Source organism: Momordica charantia (genome assembly GCF_013281855.1).
Source record: "Momordica charantia cultivar OHB3-1 chromosome 1 unlocalized genomic scaffold, Mcharantia_2.0 BLBB01000001.1, whole genome shotgun sequence".
Lineage (NCBI taxonomy): Eukaryota > Viridiplantae > Streptophyta > Magnoliopsida > Cucurbitales > Cucurbitaceae > Momordica > Momordica charantia.
In genome coordinates, this window is record NW_028275157.1 from 15,350,016 (window position 1) to 15,373,020 (window position 23,005).

Consider the following 23,005-nt stretch of genomic DNA (forward strand, 5'->3'; position numbering starts at 1 on the left):
AAGAAGTTACAGACCTAATTTTCCCAAGTCATAACCAAAAAGCCTCAAGTACCAGAAAGTCATAGATTGAATCATCCGAGCATATCACCATGAACAAGTAAATAACAAGTACGAATACGTATTTCTCATCGAAATGAAGTGATTTTATTCGCTGTTGGTTATTATCTCATTTCTCAATCAAACCCAGCAAAAATCTACATATGTACATCAAAATTTCCAAACTTGGGCTATATAATTAAGAAGCAAAAAGTATGAGATGTCACAAAAAGAAAACTAAAAGAAGCACACTTTTTCGCAGTGGAATCTCACCGAGAAGCCAGTGACCAGAAGTTCAAGAGAAATGAAGGTGAAACAGCAAACCAGCTAAGGAAGGCCATTGCAGTGGCGGACTCGAACTGCACGCAGTGGTTTACACCACACTTATCAAGATCATTGCCAATGAGGACAGTAATCCCAGCTGATGAACATGCAGAAGAAAATGTAAGGGTGGATGTAATCTGCAGGGGGACACAGTTCGTTGTTAATAACATCACTAACACCTTTTCTATTAACAATGATAAATATTAATTGAACTGAAGAAATTTAATAAGTAAAGTTATATTGATTTAACAATTGGTTTTTATTATAGCAACATTCATTGAATTTAACATAATTATGTTGAATTTCTTGTGGCAAGATTGTGTTCTTTCTACTTTGTAGGGATTTTGGTTGGAGAGAAGCAATAGAACTTTTAAGGGTGGAGAGATTAAGGGAGGATGTTTAGGAGCTTGTTAGGTTTAATACTTCTATGTGGGGTCGGTTTCTAAGAGTTTTTGTAATTATCAATTGGGACTTAGGTGTTATTCTTTTGGATTGGAGCCTCTTTTTTCAAGTGGTGTTCTTTAGCTAGACTGTTTTTTGTATGCCCCTATATATATTTTCATTTCTGTGAATGAAAGACTGGTTTCTAATAAAAAAAAACCATTATTATGTTAAGTGAATAAATATTATACTATTATAATTACCAAAAAGTATTAATAAGAATAACATATCAATAAAAAACATTACTATAACAAAGACTAGAATAAAATATCAGGCTCATTCCTTCAAAATGGTAGTCTCAGCATTTCAATGGGATGCTTAAATCTATTACAATCTGCAGATAGGCAAATCAAACAATGAAACGTAACCTTAGCATCCATTAAAACTAAATGTCAATCTCAGATTGTGCAGCCTATTTTATGAGAATCGTGCGACTTTAACAAGCACCTGGATTGCACATGACATATCAGACTACAAATCTATATGCAAACAGATCTATAATGTGAGATTGGAAGCCTGGCAAGCAAAATATTCTTACCGCATCACCGACAGTGAACAAACCAACTATTGTGCAGTTCCGCAAGCTTCGTCTAACTAATAAGGCATATGCATCAACTACTGCCAATAAAAAGCTCCACAAGCATTGCAAGCTTACAGCAGCAACAAGATATCTGAGACGAAATGTAAAGTGATAATAATTCCATTATGAATAATTGAACATAAAGTTGAAGGATCAAACATATAGCACATCTTAAAATCACAACTCTTAACCATGAATAACATTATCCAACAGACAACTTCTTTTAAAAGAGAGTAATTTTTTGGCATCAGAGAGAAAAGTACGAGAGAAGAGAATGAGACATCCTCTCAACTCTTAAAAACCAAGCCAAGCAAGGTTACAACAAACGTATATTGGTAGTAACCAAATAAACAGGAAAATTACGAAAAGAAAAACAGAACAAATTCTATAAACTAGAAATTAAAATTTTAAAGAAAAGTATCTTGATCACAGATGGTGTGACGGTGTTGTTGGAACTGACATGAAACGTACAAAAAAAACAAACTTTTCATTGGAAATGAACTTATGGAATAAAGAATCAACCAAAAACCAATTGGCTATGTTCTGAAACAAGATACAGATTTCAATAGGTGTATCTCTTATCCACTCTGTTGGGAAAATAATACAACACTAATAATAATAAAATCCCAGGCGACAAGTTTTCTAATTTCGACATGTAAATACGTACTTCCCACCATTCTCGATTGCTCCATCACTGCTCACAACATATTTAAAAGCTAAAACCAAAACCTAGGGGATAGAGAATACAAGTTACTGCTTGCTACCACCATCAACAGAAATGAAAAAGTTGACTGCTAAATATATTTGACACAGCACAATGACCAAACAAGTTTCCTTGAGCGAAATCTCCAGCAAGACAAGACGAAGGAACGCGCATTTTTAGGTTCGGCTATAGCTTTCTTTGTTCCTCTAAGAAACGATAAATGTTTTCTGATTCTTTATGGATGAAATATTCAGAACGACGTCCAAATCACGCTAAATATGTCTTAATTTAATCAGCATCCATACTTCAAAGCGAATATTTGAAGATCATTACTACGACAATATCAAAAAATTACATAGAACCTGAGAGTATCAGACAGAAATTCAAGAATTACGTACTTAAACGCCGTGACGGACGGGAAGTCACTGGTGGTGGCCATAACACAGAGAGAAACTGCAGCAAAAATGAACTGAAGGAGACGGAGAGCAAGTCCACCTAGTGTACCAGGCATGCCGTGCACATCCTTCATCCTGACTCTCGGCGCATTGTGTGCCGCTCCATCCGTCAGCGGCGGCGCTTCCACTGGATGCACCGATGGCCGGCTCACGTTCATCGCGGTCTACAGCAATCCAACTCTTCAACCACCGTGCTGCAACAAAAGCTCTTTACATTCACTCCATAATTCGGAACCCTAATCGGTCGCAGCTGAGCCGGCACCGCACCGGAGAAAGACGGAGAAGTTTAGATTCTCAGTTGAAGGCCGTAGGTTGTCTGCAAATTGCAATCAGAGATGGAAGGGAAGATCCACAGTCCATGAAGTTGTCATCTTCTCCATCGAAATCAGACACAGCTCTAAGCTCACTCCGGGAAAGGGAAAGGAACCACATCCGAGCGTGGGCCGGCCCACTTCCAATTTGTGAAATCCAAAAGTTTATTGGGCTTTCATTTTAGACGGCCCATAGCCATTTTTCAAATTAATTTGTTTTTGAAAAAGTAATTACAATTTTCGAAACTTACCTAATTAAACAAAAAGCCAAAAGTAAATGCGACATGTCGCTTTCGGAGTCACGAAGAAGCGAAGTGTCGGCATAGTTTTGTGCTGGGAATGGGATGTCGTTCGAGAGTGGTGAGTTGTGGCAGGAATGTGGGGCCTACCGCACGGGTGATGTTTCGGATACCAATAAATAATATTGCCATTTTGCATGCCCCATTCAAAAATAATCGTCTGTTCACAAATTCACATAATGGGTCAATTTCACCAAAACCATACCGCCCGGACACCTCATAAATAAGGTTGTTGCTTGCCTTTTTTTTTACCCTCCAAAAAGTAGGCTTCATGTCAAGTTGGTCCTACAAACGAGATTTTTTTTCTCTCTCTTTAGTCCTAGAGGAAAAAAATATCCATGTAATGGGTTGGGAGGATAAAGGAAACTTTGATCCTCAGGATAGTGTGTTTGAGAGAACGAGTAAAAACGATGTTAGTCGAATGTACGATGTTTTGGATGAATATAAGTATCTTAATCAATTGAGTTATGATCATATTGACGATAGTTTATTGAGTTATGTGTTGCTTATTTGTTGGCCATCTTATCTAGTTTAATTGCACATTTTAGCTCTTTCGTTTGTTGTTATTATTAGCCGATTACATTCAAGTTTTGGATGATGCAAATTAAGGTGGTAGGAACTTCATTTTATTAGACTGTTCTTCTTCTAATTAGAGTTCTAACCAAATATGGCAAAATGGCCTCAAGTGGATGTAGATTGTTTTTAAATTGAACCATTATAGTTATATCTATTTTTATTCTCTTTACTATGTTTCATCCATGTTCTTGTTAGTTGAGCTTAATTTATGTTTAGTGGATTTGTCTAAAAGTTTGTCCCCGTGATTGTTTGCTTTTAGCGTAAGAGATTGGACATATTTTACCAAAGAAAAATGGTGGTGACAAAGTTAATACTTGAAAAGTTAAGTGTCAAAACGTATTTATAGCTGCTATTAAAAGTTAACTGATACGTATAGAGTTAAGGTAATTGTGTTGCTAACATAGAAAAATGTTAATTATGTAAAAATACGTAGTCTTAATCCAAAACTTCTAGTTCCAAGAATTGTGCTGATCAACATGGAATATACTATTAGATTGGCAACTTCCTAATAAGGAATATTTCAATTGTTCGAGTAACATTGTTATCCTAACTATCACACAATAGTCGAAGGTAATTGAAAATGGTTGCGACGAAAGGATCACGCCTCACTAAGTCCAAATCAAGATGTTTTAAGCTAGATATTTATTGAATAAATGGATGTGATTTAAACGTATCTTCCTCTCAAATCCATATGCAGTTCTAATGTCACATATTACAAGTAATTTCACCACATTATGGTACGTTAGGTGAAGAAGTAGATAGATTTTAGTCCATCGAGCTAAAACCTTAAAATTCAAAAAACAATTTCAAGTAGTAGATTATAAAACATAATGTTATAATTAAAAGGATCAATCTTATTTCTTTTTCTAAAATTAAGGAAAATAAAACTAAAATCATTATTGTACAAGACATAAAAAGTGACCTCAGAATTGGAGTGTCAAAAGTGATAACTGATAATAAAGAAATGGGCCCAAAAGGGTAGGGTAGGGTGGCCCTTTTGCATAAGGACATGTCCAACCTAGCTTGTACTTGGTACTACCTTAATTATATATCAACAGAATTATAAAAATAAAGCAAACTCCACTAAATAATAATTAGAAAAAATAACTTTTAAATTATTTCACATGTTTTTTAAGCTGTAACCAAATGTTAGTGGAAAATTTTAAAAATATTTTTAATGACCAAATGGAAGCTAAATGGTTTAACTTTTAATTATGACCCTTCTATTTTTCCATCTGCCCAAGAGTTTCAATTTATAAAAATTTAATTTTGATGAATATGGTGATAATTTTATTGAGTTGTCAACTTAGTTTAAAATAAGTGTAACCTTTAAGAACTCTTATAGCTGTTTAAAAACATTTTTTTTAATAATCTAGTGATTCTATATTTATTTCATTAAAGTTTTCATTGAAAATCTTTTGTACTTTATAATCTTTATATATATGTGCGAGGTTTAAAAAATTGAGGAAAATCATATTTATTTATAATTAATGAAGAAGAAAGAGATCGGAGAGAGAGAGAGAGAGATATGTAGCCATGTGCATTAACAAATCATGCGAGTTTTATTTGCTTTTATGAGATTAAAAAAAAAAACTTTGCTAAATTTCCAAGCAATTTCAATTTTTTAAAAATAGGAAATTAAAAAAAAATCTTTATCAAATGAAATCTAAATTTTAAAAAATCAATGTAAACATTTTTGCAATTAAGATAATATTTAGAAATGGGTGCCACATTTTTACTATATTATCTGATAGTTAGAGATGAGAAGAGAAGATGTTTCTTTTCGAGGTTCATGCACTATTTAAAGATTATGAGATGTGGTATATGATATTGGAGTTCTCTTTTTATTCTTTGAAAATTCAAACGAGAATAAAGCTTCAAACTTACAACTTTAAAAAAGATAAATATAATATGTTTTGATCTATTTTCATGTAAGCTAAATCACTGTTTAAGGAATCCAGAAGAACCAAGGTTGGGTGCTCAAGTTGTCACCAACAAGTTATCGCCTCCTTCGATTTTTCGGGCCAAAGTCATGTCTTTCTCCTGTTCGCTACCCGTCTTGTCACGTTTGAACTCCCGAGTTCAATTGGCCTCCCATTTCATTCAAAACGGCAGAGTACTCTAGCACCGTTTCAATGAAACTTTAGTTTACTGGAGATGAATTGTAAAATAAACAAAAATAATGTTTTTTCCATCAACGCTGCCTTGTTTACAGGACTTGGATCTCTCAAAAACCCTAAAAAGAAAAGAATTTAAGAAGAAAGCACATCTATATGTATTGTTTCATATGGTTCATTTCAAGAACTGAAACTGACAGTTGTTTAATTAAGACTGAAGCCACAAGCAAAGGAAACCCTAACAACACAAACACATGAACATGATTTTGTTGGTCTCTCTAGCTAGCTATTTGCAGAAACGGTGCCGTATTTTGTGGGAAAAAGAGGAAACTAAAACAAAGGGAAGATTTTTCACAATTTCTTTTTCTTATTTAATTACTTTGGGAAGGGAACCTGTGTGTTGATTTTGAGCATTGTTTTGTGGTAATTTTGCAATAATAATCTGTGGTTGTCATCCCAAATCCCACTGTTTCAGCTGTAATATTTGGGATAATGTGTTTACTGTTTTGCCAAATATGTCCTTTAAATAATGTTTTTGATGAAATATTGTTTTAAATCTCATCTTGATATCTTTGGCTAAAAATATCCCATTTCACTTTAGAAAATAGTAACCCTTTTAATTTTTCTAGTTACTTTGCTGTAATTATTTGACAAATAAATATTTCAAATATGCATTGACTAATGTTTTTTTAAAAATGGTTAATATTTTTCTCCAACTTATTTATTTTTTAAGTGTCTTAAACGTAACTTCGAATTTTTATGTCTTATATAGGTCTTTAACCTATTCAATATTTTTAAAAATTTAGGGTGCTTTTAGTTGGTAATCTAAAAACAAAAATCTGAAAAATAAATGATTCAATAAAAAACTAATTTGTATTAGTACATTTTTCAATATTTATAGATATGTGTTTGTTATTAGATTTGAGATCGATTTTTTAAAAGAAAAATGTTCAAAGTGTTTAGTCGTATATTTGTAAAGGAGTGGTAGTTACCCGCTAGATATTTAGTTAAATATAAAATAATATTAATTAATTTATTAATCTATTTTATAAATTTTGTATAATTTTATTTTGACAATATTAAATGTTTTATAATTTATTATATTTTACATTTTTTAATTTTAACCAAAGAAATGAATTTAAAAATCTGAAAAAACACTAAAAAGATATGAATAATGCTTTTAAAATTTTCACTATTTAGATCACAGAATTGGAAAACAATTTTTTAAAAGAAATCTCCAAATAGATATTCACTAAATCCATTAAATCTGAAAATAAAAAATAGTATTGTGTGGGGGTAAATTTACAACTTTTTAAAAAGTATCTAACAATTGAGATGGTTGATTGAAATCACAGGGACATTCCACGCCATCCGGAGGACTAAGAGGACATTTCGTTGGTCGGACCCGAAAAGCGGGTTCGGATCCTGGCGGGTGTGCCCGCCCACTCCAATGTTCACGGTCAAAGCCGGAAAAATAAAATAAATAAACAAACGGAAACCATCTAAAAAGAATAATATTTAATAATAAAACGAAAAGGAAAATGTAAAACCAAAGCCAAACAGTCCGCTCAACGAAACGCCGCGACACAAGCAGCGAGCCATCCCCTCCGCCTATGACGTCATCCACACGTGAATCTTTACTGAACTCGCCACGTAAGCACCCACCGGTCCCACATTCTCACGTGTGCCATCGCTTCTAACTTCGCCAACTCAGCACCATGTAATATGTTTTTATTTATTTATTTATTTCGTTTGTCACAATTTCAACTTTGAACCAAATATTAGTTTTGACTTTGTGTTTGTCTTATGATATTGATGATCCTCAATCCCTAGAAAAACAAATCATATTTTTATTTTTATTATTACAATAATTAATCCCCACACATGCGCCACTAAACTAAACACACATTTCTCCGTATTTTTATTCCAACCCCCAAAAAATTACACTTAATTTCCTCTCCAAAATGATTTCTTGCAAACTATTTTAAAGAAGATTTCTCACCACCAATCTGTTAAACTACCTGACCTGACCCTACTATATTTGATTGTTACACAAGTCCAATGGTCTACCACGAGGGTTAAATTTGCTTCTTTCATTTTGGTCATACACCGAAAAGTGAACACCACTTTCTTTATTTTTGCATGAAAGAGAGAGAGCAAAAGATGGGTGTTAGGTTTTGAAACTTTTGGATTCCCTATCTTTTGGGGAATGGCATTCAATTCAACAAACTCCAAACTAGTGCATAATATTAACTTTTACAATAAAAGGGTTTCAAATAAAGCCCTTTTGTCTCGTCTTCATCAAATGCAATTTCTTCTTTCTTTCTTTTCTTTTGGCTCCAATCAATTCATCAGCAGTAGTAGTAAATAGTAATGAAGAAACTGAGAAATCTTTTGAACTTCCAACTCATTATCACATTTCATTTCACAATAATGCTTCTCTTACAAACACACATTCCCATTCCCAATACTTTTCAAATCACTTCCACTTATAATAAGAACTAACCTCCTAAAAAGATCCCAAAAAGAAACCCCACAAAGTTTATCACACAGCCATGAGGATGTAAGCAAGCTCCAAAATTCAAACATTCCCTCCAGAAGTTGGTTTGGGAAAGAAAAAAATTAATAATTTAAATTTCAAGTAAGACGAAAAATATGAGCCTTCAGAGTTTAAAAACGCGTCCAATCTTAGCAGCTCCCAGATTTCAAACAGAGAAAGGTCAGCAGGGAAATGAAGGACCTGATATCGACCAGCTGTACACTTTTAAATCAACTTTTATTCTTCCTCTAAGCTCCTACATTGTTACTTCCTGAATCTGTTAGAATCGTCAATCTCCTTGCTGTCTTGATGAACTCGCTGAAATAGAAAACCACGAGTTAATTCACCGAGATATGTAATGTAAACGACAACTTTTGTAACAATTTTTCCAGCAGCGACATACCTGAATTGTTCGTCACCAACATGCTTGACAGCACCGGAAACATCACGGTACAAGATGTGGTTTAACGTCTCTGAATTATCTATACCGAACATGTTTCCGAGTTTTCTGTACAATTCTTCGTACGATCCAAGAGAAGAAAGATCAAGAGTGCGACCTACGTCTTCTGATTCCATAAACACTTTACAGTGACCAGTATCCAAGTTAGGCTCAACTTCTTGGCGATTGTCCTTGTACCATTGGAAGTTTTCGCAAGAGGAGCGTTCTGCAACACCTTGTTGATGCAGAGCAGATCCAGAACCATCGGAGAAATTCGCCATTTTATCTCCATTTCCATCTGATGAACTATTTCCAGTACCAACTGGAGAAACGGTATCACCAGAGCAGCTCTGAGACATCTGCAACTCCGTAAGAATCGGTCGGCCAAAAAGGATTAGCTGGGGAGTCTTTATGCCATCAAATTTCTTTGACGCTTGAGTAGTAGAATGTGCCATGGTTAGCAAGCAAGATACGTTTTCACTCATACTTGGCTTTTCAGTCATTGCATTACCAGAAAGTCTAGTTGATCCAGCAGCTGGATCCAGTGATCGATAACCAACCGGAAATAGACCTGACTGCAGTTTACTGAGATGGAAATCTGACAAGGATAGACCAAAATGAGCATGCCTGGCTCCCTGCATGCCAGCAGGGTTGTTGTCGGGAGGACAACCGAAGGGGCTGCCGGGCCCATGGAGATAACTAGAGAACGACGGCATAGAAGGCTGGTTATCGAGGGGGAAATCAGGGTGTTGTGGATATCTAAACTTCTTCCTCGGAGGTGAGAAGGGGGCGAGGTGAATAGGAGACATGTTCGACACCAATTCGACCAACCATGGGCTTACACGTTTCACATTCTGAAGTAAATCCGGTTCATCCCAAGTAACCTGCATAGTATGTGTAGTTAGCAAATGCGATGGTAGCGATCGTCTTCCATGAACCCATTGAATCATCATAAAGAACCAATTGAATGAAATCAGAAATGTTGTGTTAGCTTAAATCTTGCTGGTACATTTTCCAATTTAAAGGGTAAGCTGCAAATGATCTTGACAGGCATACAGCTTATACACATCAATGGTTCTTAAGCAGACAATATTCATTCCTAAAACATAAGGTTCAGAGTATATTGATTCTTTGTAATGGATGCAGATAAGGAGAAAAAGAACAGTGGTTACCTGTAGAAGCCTCCATGGTGACTCAGACCAGCGCACTGGGTCGGCAACCTGAACCGAGTTAATGGTACCCATGAACCAGCTTATCCGTGAAGAGTCCTCGGTTTCAAAGGCCATCTTGAACCTCATGCCGGAGCACCACCGGATCTGCAATGCTGCTTTCACCAGTGCTGCCTTAACACAGAACTCAGGAGTACTAGCTCTCGGGTAGTACACTATTTCAAATGTCTGCCCATTCGCAGCAAGTGTAGCAGCTTCAATAACTGATTCAGGCTTCACTTTCCCCTTCCCCATTAGGCTTCCATTTCCATTCAAGCCATTAGCAGACCTCGTCAGTCTATTTTCATCTTCCCTCAAAAACGCCGAGAATGCTCCGCAGGGAACAGTGCAGTTCCCACCTGCAGGATTCCATCCACACGACGTCTCCAATCCATCTCCAATCCCCCTCTTCGCTCGTCTAATCCCGACGCAGAGATCTCCATTCTCCGCCCTCAAGAAAACAATGGAATCACCCGCAACAAGCTTCTTATGGTTAACAAAAGTACTCCACCCAGTGGTCAAAAGATGACGCCGAGGCGTCCCCCTGTAAATGTGCCTAAATTTCCATGTCTCACCATGAACATCCTTAGCAAGGATCGTCTGAACCGGTGGATCAGCCGAGTAGTCCAACCGAGGGAAGATTGTTTCTGCACAATACCTCGGAACAGAGAAACCCCCACCATTGTTTGCATCAGACTGAGTCAATGTCTTGGCAAATGAAGTTGGCTTATCTTGTTCAGACCCATTAAGCCTCCCAATTCCATCATCTTCAAAATCGAGCTCGCTCCCATTAACGGGGGTCAACCGAACTTTCGCAAAGACCTCATCAGTGTCGGGATCGGCAAGGAACTTGATGGCAGAAACTCTGCAAAGGGTGTATGGAGGAACTTTAGGACAGTTCCTGAAATCAACTGGCGCGCAAGCATGCTCGGCGTGGCCTTGAGGGAAATAGAAAACCTTGGCGTTCACCGGCGGCATTTGAACCATTCCTCCAGCACAGGCATGCCATAGCTGAGGATCTAAGCATTTCTCCATCTCCTTCACTTTCTCTTTCGAATCCATAAACGTAATCATCTCAATCGGAGGTAATCAATCAGCTTTCATAAAAAAAAGGCCGTTCTGGAGCTCTGCAACCAGGAAAATCACCGCATGAGAAAACCAGCATTCAAAAAATTGAATCAAGTAAACGAAGCGTAATTTTCTCACCTTATAGAACATAAATAACTGTTCTCGTCGACCATCCAAGAAACAAGAAAAAGAGAGGGAACCCAGAACTTGAATTCCGATGTTCTCAGAAACTGAACATTGCTGGACGAAGAACGTAAAAGGTCTCCAGAATCTCCATTTGCACTGTTCTCCGGAATTCACCGTCTATAAATCAACCAAAATTCCAGAGTTCCAGAAACCTAACTTTCACCAAATTCGCAGGGATTGCTTCTTCGCCATGCTTTGACCACTTCAGACACCTCCAGATTTCAGCCCAAAATCCATGAACTCGAATTGGGTCAAATGCTCTCTTCGAAACAGGAAATTTTAAAAATAAAAAATAAAAAATCACACTCTGTTTCCTCTCCCAAACTCGCACAGAATCCGAAACAATCAAAGAGAAAAAAATATCAAGATCCAAACGCAGAATCAGACCCAGTAATCCCACTCCGCGATCGTCGCCCCCGCGGCGAAATCCGTGTGGCAATTCCTGGAAAAACCCTACAAAGGATAAAGAAAGGAAAAGGGAATTGGGAAATTAGAGAGAGTGGTGGTGGTATTGGCGTTCTGGGTGTTGGTTTTTGTTGTTGTTATTGTTCAAAGATTCAATCAATGAGTCGATGGCCGACATAGAAGCAGATAAAAAGCCGTAGACACTCACAGACAGAGCACGCAGAAGCGGAGAGAGAGAGAGAGGGCACCTTTTGGATTATCAGATCATGCAAGAGTCCAAAAACAGAGAGCAGGAGTAAAAATTAAAACTTTTTTATAAAAAAAAAATAATGAAAAATTAGTAGAAGAGAAGAAAACAGAGAAGATAAAATAAAGGGATTTCTTACCTTTTTCTTCGGATCTGAAGAAAGAGTGAGAGTGTATCTTCAGGAGCCAGCAAAACAACAAAGATCTTTAAAACCCATCCTATCCTTTTTTTTTTCCTTTTTTTTTGTTGCTTTCTTTTCTTCATTATTTTATTATTTTCTTAATTCTCATCTCCCTTCTTCCCTTATTTAAATACCATTTGTGTCGATTTTAGTTTATTTTAATCTTTCATTTTATTTAGTATTTTTAACTCTAAAAACGTTAATTTTCGGTTTTTAGAAGGTGATTAGTTTGATTCATTCTTTTTTATTTTTATCTCGTTTCGTAATCTCATTTTTTATGATACTTTACTCATTAAAATTTTTTAAATAAGTTCATAAATTTGAATTAAAAGATTGTTAATGTCAATAAAATTTGTGTTAAAGTTTTATATATATAAACTTGTTTTTAAGTAGAAATGTCAAAATAGACATTTTTTATGTATGAATAAAATGAACCAACAAAAATGAACGTTTTGAATTTTGAAAGGCTAAAATGAACCAAAAGACTAGAGTAAAATTACTAATTACTAAAATAGTATTTAAACCATCTTTTTTAACTCTTTTAAATTTTTTTGAAAATTTTCTTTTTCATTCCGTGAGATTTTCAAAATATCGCCACTTCCTTAGGTTGCAAATGTCTCTCCCTCTTTCTTTAAATTTTACATTTCTCAATGAATTTATCCATTTCATGTCAACAAAACTAGATTTAAATTTAAAAGTCGCTGTACGATCCTTTATTAAATTTTTACGTCACTTGAGCAAACAAAATATGATATAAGATATCGATGATAACCTTTGTTATAGTTTTTTGTTTTTTAAGATAAATAATAATCGAGATAATACAATGTGAATATTACAATCAACAATACAGAGTAGACTACACCGATTTAAAAGCGACTTTGTCCAATTCTATTAGGTGAAGTCGAGATGCAATAGGGGACCAAGTGGTTTGAGTAGCAAGTTAACCTACCAGATGAGTTAAATGTAGCTTCAAGGTTGCCTTCTACAAGCCGAGATTTTTTCGAGGTGCTCTAATGAAGTTGGGTACTAATTACATGTTTTGCTAATGACAGAGCAACTCCTCTTAATTGGAAAGCGATTCCGTCTACATACTAGGCTAAAAACGGGCACTTCAAGCAAAGTAGACTACGAATGTAAGTCTTCAATGTTAGGGGGTGAAAGCAAGATCCGAAAGGAAAGAGCTCTGTACTCGAGGGTGAGAAACCCATGCATAAAACTAGGACCTAACTATATTTCATAAGTACCTTCGCCACTATTGGATCATTAATATTTGTATAATTGAATGATGTTTAATGACGAGACACTTCTATACTATCTCCATATGAAGGGCACGTGCTAATACTAAACTAAGTTTTTCGACTACTTTAAAATTCAGTCGAATTTTCGACTTAGGTTGACTTTAGTATTAGAGTGTATTTTTTTTGCTATACGTTGTGTTTAACACTTCTTATCTAATTGATAATCATTCGTTCTCCATATACTCTCTCCACTCTTACTTTTGGTGTTACCCGATCTTACCTTTGACCTCTTAATACGATGGGCCACTAGTTAATTGTTTGACTAAAATTGAGTAACAGAAATCTTTATCCTCATATCATGGGAAATATAACCATAAAGATCCAAAATTTGATCATTTACTTGAAGGAGTCCAAAGTTAAGCGTAGTATTTAACTTTTTCAAATTAAAATTATCTTTAAATCCAATAAATAGGCATAGAAAATAGTTAATAAAAAGTTGATGGATCAAATTCTATTAAAATATTTAAACACGTAAGCATAAAATCTAGATATTAATTGATACATGAAAACGAACTCCACTATTCATTAATAAGATTTCATGCCTAAATGTTCAAATATATTAGTAAAGCGATATTTTAATGAGTTTTTGTTAACAAATTTTAATATATGTTAATGGAAAGAACAATTTTTTAACCCATTAAAGATACACGTGAGAATTTCAGAAAATTGAAGTCATATTGAGAATTGCCTAAAAAAATTAGGAACCATTTCGTATATTTAAATTAAAAAAATTTGTAGCAAAGCATAAGACTTTTTTCTGTTTTTGGTAGTTAGGCATGACCCACCAGTTTTCAAAATTCTAAGTTTGACCTTGGTTATTCTTTTTATTATCCAAGCTTGGTCATAGAGTCGATTTTGATCGCCCTATTTACCCCTCTTACTTTTGTTTAATTGAGGTGATTTGGCGGTGGAGGGATACTTTAATTTGTTGAATTATTAGTAGTTTTGTTTGATCAAAAAATGATCAAGTTTGGAATCCTTCGAGATCGACACCCACGAGACGATCTACCTTGCTCTTCCGAAGAACTGCAAAACAAAATTAGTACTCCGACGAGCAAGTCAGTCACAGTCCAATCTAACGTTCAGAATGCAAATAGATTCACGTACTTTGTATAAGGGGCATGCATTCCTCTTTATAGGGATGATCTTCGATAGGGCTTCCGACAATGACATAACAGTCAACGAACTGCCCGTTAAACAAGGCGTGTTGTCGGAGAATGGTGTTGCCAACATTCGTGTGAATATCTTCTTATAGGTCAGCTCGGACCTCCGTCAGGTTGACCGAATAAAGTATCCAGGAGGTCGGCTCGGCAAATATGCGCCAACCCCAAAGGACTTCAATATTAATAATCAACATTCATGGAAATACCTTTTTCTCGTCCACACGTGGCAGGCGGTAAATAGCCTCCAACAAGTTTGTTTGATAATGGTATATGCTTCTCCTCTCTTATTTTGATAACACTTCTCGTAACTAAAACAAATTTAATAAAATAATTTTTATATTTGATTTTTAAAAAATTAATTTTCCAATAAAACTTTTAATTTTTTTTTTAATTTAAACTTTAGTTAGTAAAAAAAAAAACAACAAAGGACTATCAAACACCTTTCAGTTTCTTTACGTGAAAAAGAAAGAAAATAATGAAGAAAATAATTACCAAATAATTACTTTTTTCTCTTAAACAGAAAAAACAAAAAACAATTTTATAGTTTGATATAAATGGAAAGTTAAAATCGACCCATTAATGAATACAAATGAATATTGTTTTCAAATTTTATAATACCAAGTACCACATATTAAATTAAAATCCGTTGTGTGTTAAATTGATAATATTATTGTATTGCTAATTTGACAAAAACAAAAAATAAAAAATTGGGTGGCTGAAATGTGGATTGAAGTAGACCAGGTTCAGAGGGGTACGTAAGTAAAAAGAATTAACTTAGAGTTAAATAAAGTACAATGTAGAGTTAGGTTTAGCCTTTCGTTTTCCTATGCTCCACTCTCCCTTCTCCCACGTCTGCTCCACGCGCCTTCTACCAAAATTTCCCTCTTTCCTTTCTTTTTTTCCTCTTTCAGATTGACATAAAATTAATCCGAATTTTATCCCTTTTTCTTATTTTGTGGAAACGAATAAATTCTTCTTCCCGTAATTAATTAAATTAAATTACGTGTTGGTGTTGTATTTTTCAAATGATGACGTCTGAAATTGTGTGTTGACGCGACGCGCGTCGGGGTCGCCTTGGAAGCCGTAGAATCTGTGTTTTATTTTTTTATTTTTGTTTTAATAGAAAGTGAGATTCCAATTCGGAAAAAAATAAAAAAGAAAAAGTGGAAGATATATCGACGCGCTTTATTGAGCGCGTACGAGACAGGTGCTGCCAGATCGCATGCGGTTTCTGTACTACGGTTGGATGATTCAGTGCACGGTAAAGTTAAACTGGTAACTGGTAACTGACCGAATTTACCTTTTTCAATGGTCAAAAGTCACTCGGTCTCAGTATTATATACTCCACAGTCTTCACTCCTTTTTAATCTTTCCAAAAATTGTTAAAATGGCTCAGATTGGCATGCAATTTGTTTGTTTCTTTTTTAAACTGTTACTCGATTCTATAATACAAATAGTTTAAATTCTGAGATCAACAATTTTACGTTTTGGTCAAAGTGAGTATAATTTAACATATATTTACAATTAAGAGGTTATAAGTTTGATATCTCACCCGCATGTTGTACTAAGAAGATGAACGCTTTTACTTTTTCGATATTTTCAAATTTAAAATTTTAAAATGTAAGGTATCATTAGAAAAATAAAAACTTGTTTCATCTTACAAACTCATTTTATTTTCGTTAAAATTAGAATCTATAAATTCTAAACTAATAACTATACAAAAATAAATAACATATATGTTAATTAATTATTTAATAATGTTTTAGAGTGAACTAAATATTTAGTTGATGGCTGTCAAAAAGTTTACAAATATATTACTAAGCATACCATTTGAACATTTTTTTAAATTAAGATCGAATTTTTCAAATCTGCTATCAAACACATTCGAAAACATTTAAAGTATGCATGAACTACGACTCTATTTTTTTTTTAATGTTTTTCAAATCACTAACCAAACACGCCATTTATTTTAACTTTCGTATCCTAGAGAATTAAAAAAATTTGAAGTTAAATTGCAACATTTCTACATTTGTAACGAGTTTATAGCCAAGAATGATTGTGTATTTTACAATATTTTAGGGGTTTAATTGTATCACTTTAATAAGTTATGGGGTGATTTGTGTTTTAAAATATTTTTTAAACACATTTATAGTTATTGGTTGAGTTTGATAATGGCCGCTAAGCATATTGTTTTTTTCGTGACAATTGTTATTCGCATAATCAATGACATAAGAATTATAATAATTGATTAACTTAGATATTAATTTATTATAATTCTAATAATCATTGATGGACAAATATATTGAATTGTTTGTTAAACATATTTAATTCATTATTTTTGGAAGTAAATATTTAATTGTTTTAAGTTGTTGTTTTTGTAACATATTTTATAATAATCATACAAAAGTTGTAAGCAGCTAGCCCAAATATTTATTACACATGTGATGGCAAAGTGTAAAATAGAAGAATATGTCACGTCCAACATTAAATTTTCAAACACTTATTTTGTAACGCTCCGTTACTGTTTTAGGACTTTTTTTTTTTTTTTTAATTTTTGAGGAAGTGGGGGACCTATTGCATTTATTATCCTGTTAATATTTTGTTAGGACTTTTTCTTCTTTTTATTTCTTAAAGCTCAATAATAAATTTATTTTCATTCATCTAACTTCCTTTAGGATTGTCTGGATAACATTTTCGTTTTTTATTTTTTATTTTCAATTTTATTTATTAAGCACAACATTACAGTAAGCTTTGAAACACAGCGGACACTTACTAAGGTTTATAAACTTGTTACATATACACCCCATAAAGCGCTTAACAATCTAACACGATGTTTATGTTAAACATATACTTGAATTAAAAACTAAATGACACCTATGAGCAACATTTTTGAATATATATGTAACAAAAAAGTATTGAAATGGAGAGTCCTCCAATTGTTAGCTAAGAAGGGTACACTTGAATATGACTTCACTCTTTATTGGTTTCTTATGTTCCTTTCTATTTGGTTGTCATTGTGTTGTAGACTAAGCCCACATTGTCACCACTCTTTGCCTTTTGATTGAGACTTTCTAACCATAAAACATCTTCCCCATGCCCCTATTTAATTTTATTTATAACACTTTTGTCCTATCTCAGTTAATATTTTTCCTTTCATTTTCTACTGTCTTCCCATACATTATATATATGCTGCAGAATAATCCTGTGTATTGTTATTGTTATTCACATCTCAACTGCCCCATATTCATCTTTCTTCTCACTTTATTCTATATGCTCACATTTAATTTGTCCATACAAAAGAGAGAGGTCACATGTTTGAGTTGATTATTTCATACATCTACAACTTTTTTGTATTATTATTTTCATACAAAATAATAATAATAATAATAATAATAATAAACAACACGCAATTTGAAAACTAATATTCTATAGCAACCGTCTCCCTAAAAGTTGTACCTTTGATCGTCGAAACGAACATAATTCAGACATATACCTCAAGTCAAGATCAGTTTGTGAGTTCGATCTCCTACTTTACATATTGTACTAAGAAGAAGTTTTTTATCTTTCACTTTTTCTACTTTCTCGAGAGACCATAAAGATTAAAAAGAAATTGGGTTGACAAGTCATATGTTTTTGTTTGACTTTACTAAACCTATCTTTTTCCACCCTGTTGTCACTACATTGAAAAAGAGTTTAAAAATGTTTGTGTTCTCATAAAAACATGATATGTTATACTATTTTAATATTTTTATTTATATAACAAGTTCATAATTACTTTTTAGAGCTACTTTAATTAATCTCACAACTTATAAATTGCCAACTTTGACTAATTCTAAGACATATATCAGCAATAACTCATGAATTGCTTAGAAGAGAATAGAATTTTCAGAAAACTTTTTGTTAATGGCATAGTCACCTAAAATAACTTGAGACATGACGTATTTACCCTTTCATTTGAAAACAAAAATATATCTTAATTAGACATTCTTAATCATTGAAATAGTTTTAAATTCCACCAATTAATAATATGACAAACACAAATAAACATAACAGGGCATAAAAAGAAAAATTAAAAGTCTATAAACGTGGGTTATTTTTACTATTATAAGACATGAATTAATAGAAAGAAGTAGATAGAAAAATGATTTAGGAGCATAATAGTGGGATGGGTTGTTTGGGAACTGAAATACAAAAGTAAACCTCGTCTGAATTATCGCTTTCCAAACAAAACACACGACCATAAGATAATGTTTTTTTTTTCCACTTAAAATCGAAATAACAAAAATTGAAAAGGAAAAAAAAGACATTATTATTTTAGTTACAAGTCCAAAAAGGTGGGTCTCGTCCTTGTTGACTTGAATTAAACGACAACGCATTAGCAAACTTTAACCTCTTTGCCCTTTAACCCACCAGCAGTTCTGGTCCCAGCCATGAATGTTCTAATTAATAATGTTTTTTTTTTCCTTTACTTCTTGTTCTTACTTTTCAATAATTATTTAAGTAGTTTTAATGAATAAGAGAGGGAAAAAAAATTTATGTGGACAGTTGATTCTCCCTCTCCCGACAGTTTTGAAGTGGAAGCCAAGCCAAGGCAACAAATTGTTCGATATTTAAGGTGGTTGTGATTTGTAATTTGAAATGTCTGTTTTTTTTTCTCCCTCATCATTCTTTTCTTTTGGTTATAATTACTACAACCTCAAACCTAACCCTAGCTATATCCTCCACCTCCTTATATTACTACAAATAAATACTCCATAATAATGCTTTCATTTCCAATTCATGTCCCCCCTCTCTCTTCTTTAATTTCTTTATTTTTAGTAAACAAATATGTTCATGCATGATTATAGTTGGATCCGAGCTTCGACTTTGAACATCGATCTGGTGTTGAGTCCAATATACTTTAATGTCTAACATAACAAAAGATTTTGTTTAGAATAGCAAAAAGTATATACCTCACTCTCCAAGTTATTTTCCTCTTATTTATAGATTACGGAGAGTCTCCTCGAGTTGGTTTGAATGGACCGAGTCTGGTTAACTTGGACTAGTTAAGTTTAGGTGATCTAGTCAGGTGATCCGACTCGAATGACTCGATCCATATTGCTTACTTAGTCTCACTTCATGTGAACCTAGTACATTTAGTTCACCCCTAACAAATATACTTCAAAAATTAACACCACTCTTATAGAAATTAAAAAAAAAAAGAATTTTGGTACAATAATCTCGTTTTCTAAAAATAAGTTGCATGTATATTCATTTGTTTTAAAAAATACAATTATTAAAAATGATTGTACTATGATGTCAAGCTGAACATAGCTTAATGGATAGAATACATATTACTATTTTAAAAGTCAATAATTCAATCTCGCTTTTTAACCTGAGATAGACTATTTTTTACCCTTATATTTCCTATTAATTTGAGGATTATTTTTATTTTTTTTTTTTGTATTTTGAAGAGGAAATCTTATTTGATAGAAAGATGAAAATAACTATTGGTTTAATTTTGTTTTAGAAAACAATACGTGGAAATGGAACGTAAGGAAAAGAAAAACGAAAAAAGAAGTTCGTTTGTGTGTGTTGTGTGGGTGGGAATCGTGTTGTCCGCACCTGTTGGAGTGAGAGTGACGTGTCTGACAACAGATTCTTCCACGTATTAATGGGAGCAAAAATTGACGTCATTTTCTGTCCATCCCTCCGTCAAATCAACGGTTCACACTCTCCCTCCATCCAACGCGGGGCCCACCATTTGGCCTGCCCTTTACGGGGACCCACGTCCCCGTTCTTTTAGCCTTCTATGTTGGGTTGTTGTGTCGATGGTGCGTTTTTATTGGTCCTTGCCGACTTGTCGTTCCTTGCTTTCACTCTTTCTTTTGGGTCCCACCCTCCCACATGACTCACACTCGTATTCCTTGTTCAAATTTGTTGTCTACACCTTCCCAAATAACCTTGAACTTAAAAAAAAAAAATTATAATAAGTATTTTAACTTTTAATATTATGTATATTAAGTTTTTAAATTTTAAAAATTGTCTAATAGGTTTTGAGGGGTACAATTTACTCACTTATGAAGGTTTGAAGTTGATTTTTATGGTTGAAAAGTGGAGGGGTCTAATTTTTTTCAATTACTTAAGCTTGATAATTTAATTTTTAAGCTGAATTATAAAAAAATAAAAGAAAAAAATTATTAGCTTTGCCCTTTCATTAAAAATATCCATATTATTTCAAAAAATTCAGTCTTTTATCTTTGACATTTCTTAAACATTTCAAGAAGATTAAACATCTATTAAAATTTTAAACGAAAAATTGATGTGACATAATTTGAAATGATGTAGTGAACAATTAACTAACACTACAACAAATTTAACCTTTAATTAAAGTAAAAAAAACGAGTATAAACAATGACAGACTCATAATTGACTCGTTAAAGATTGAATTTGTTGTATTGCAGCTAATTATTCGAGAGAAACTTCTATTAACTGCCACGCGGTTTCAAATTCCGCCACTTCAATTTTTCATTCAAAATATTAATGCATGTTTGCTCAAAGAGTATTTTTTGAAACGTTTATTGAGAAGTCAATAATAGTATTGAAACTTTCATGAGGAGGTAAGTATTTTAATCGAAAATTTAAAAGCACAATTGTAACCATCGACGCGAGTTTGTGCAATTTGTGGTAATAATAATTAGTTGGCACATGGGAGGGAGTTGGAGGGAAGAGGAGGTTGAGGGGAAGCGGCAGCGTAGGCGGTTGGGCTGGCGCTGCCGGCGCAGCCACTTTGATTTAAGTATTATCTTAAACAAAAGAGACACGCCCACGCTCGCTGCTCTATAAACCCTACGCCCTCTCCCCCACTTCTCTCTTTTAATTAACCCAACTTGGCTTCGATGCGATTATCAAGGCTCTTCAACCATCACCCATCAGCCGGGCCCCCCGACAAAGCCCTCGCACAGAAACTTCTATTTTCTACTTTCAAGGTATTTTGGTCTCCCCCTTTGCCTTGGAAACTTATCTTTAACCTGTTTTTTAATTAACCCTTTGAACTGGACTAGTCAAGATTCAGTAATCAAGATCGAGATGCCCCTTTCCCCTAAAAAAATAATATTAAAAAAAAAACTATTGGTTTGTTGTTGCCACATGGCTTTTTACAATCCCCACAACATGTTCGACGAAATGCCTGAGAGAAGACCTCGCATTTCCTCCACCTTGTTGTTGACAGTTGACACCACAAAATGTTTGCAAGTCTTGGTTTTTTCGGTGCATATACTCTTGCTATCAAATGGGATTAATGCTTAAAAGTAGTCAAGATTAGCTTTCAACACATCCCCACTATGTTGTGTTGGAATTAATGTGTGGAAAAGGGCAGACTGCAGAGCTTTTCTTTTGGGTCATTCAACCTGTTGACTTCACAAGTCTTTGCAACATTTTAGTTTGCTTTTTGGTCGTTACCTGTCTGGTATCATCTCTAGGATTAAGCCTTTAAAGTTGTCAAGGGATATTTTACTCTCAAATATTTATATAGTCTAGAGTTGAGAAATCGAAATGTTTATAGTCTTTATATTTGAATTGCATAGATAAATAAGTTATGAAAACTTAAGGTTATGTAGCTATGTTTGGTTTGTAAGCTTGTGATCGGTAAAAGTAAAGACATAGGTCGTCTCACAGAAGGCTGACTTCACAATTTTTGAATATAACAACTCAATCTTGTGAAATAGATGCCCATTTCTTGATGAGGTTGGCATTGATCCACGTTCAACTTCAAGACCATATTGTGTTTTAACTAATCTATTGGGTCTTTGACATGGCCCATTTCAACGTTAGTGATTTTGTCAATTATATAGTCTAAATTGGCATCATTAAGTTTCCAAATTCTTTTTAACCCTTTCCCTGTTTCTCCCACTACTTCTTTCTCACGTATGACTTTTGTTACTGTGGAGGAAAAAAAAAACAACTTTCCCCGTTTTGTCTGTTTGGTAGTTTGAAACTTGCTTGATGTGCCAGTGCCACTTGTATTGAATTAGAAATACTAACAATTATAATTGAAAATCAAACTAAGATCCAAACAATATTATTGTATACAGTGGCTGGGAAGGAGACTTTATTTTGTAAATTTCAAATTTGACTAAGGTGGTTGATAAATGATCGAGAGAAGGAGACACAAATGATGAAATTGTTGTTGAATATCTATTTTTGTAATTAATTACATGTAGGCATTTTCTTTTTTTAATATTCTGCAATTTATATGTGTATGTTTTTTCCCCAACTCTTTCTTTTAATAATTATGTTGTATGACTAGTGAATGTTGCATTGATTGCAGAAATTATGGTATCTACATTTTCTTTCTCTTCTTTTAGGCAAAGAATTGTAACTACTTTTTCATCAATGGTAAAATAACCTTAGGAAGCAGCACTCATTTGTATTTCTTCTGAGTTTAACCA

At 33.8% G+C, this 23,005-nt stretch overlaps 2 protein-coding genes across 2 annotated transcripts; both read right to left on the reverse strand.

Moving 5' to 3' along the window:
* Window positions 1-121: 121 nt before the first annotated feature.
* On the reverse strand, window positions 122-2,938 carry LOC111013770 (CASP-like protein 5A2). The gene is made up of 3 exons (XM_022288297.2): window positions 2,483-2,938; window positions 1,340-1,472; window positions 122-497 (listed from the first exon to the last, which is right to left on the reverse strand). The coding sequence occupies exons 1-3, from the start codon at window positions 2,695-2,697 to the stop codon at window positions 306-308; spliced, it is 540 nt and encodes a 179-aa protein (XP_022143989.1). The 5' UTR covers window positions 2,698-2,938; the 3' UTR covers window positions 122-305.
* A 5,294-nt stretch (window positions 2,939-8,232) lies between these two features.
* Window positions 8,233-11,979, reverse strand: LOC111013651 (auxin response factor 18). The gene is made up of 4 exons (XM_088125061.1): window positions 11,235-11,979; window positions 9,993-11,155; window positions 8,785-9,704; window positions 8,233-8,699 (listed from the first exon to the last, which is right to left on the reverse strand). The coding sequence occupies exons 2-4, from the start codon at window positions 11,100-11,102 to the stop codon at window positions 8,630-8,632; spliced, it is 2,100 nt and encodes a 699-aa protein (XP_087981187.1). The 5' UTR covers window positions 11,103-11,155; window positions 11,235-11,979; the 3' UTR covers window positions 8,233-8,629.
* Window positions 11,980-23,005: the final 11,026 nt, after the last annotated feature.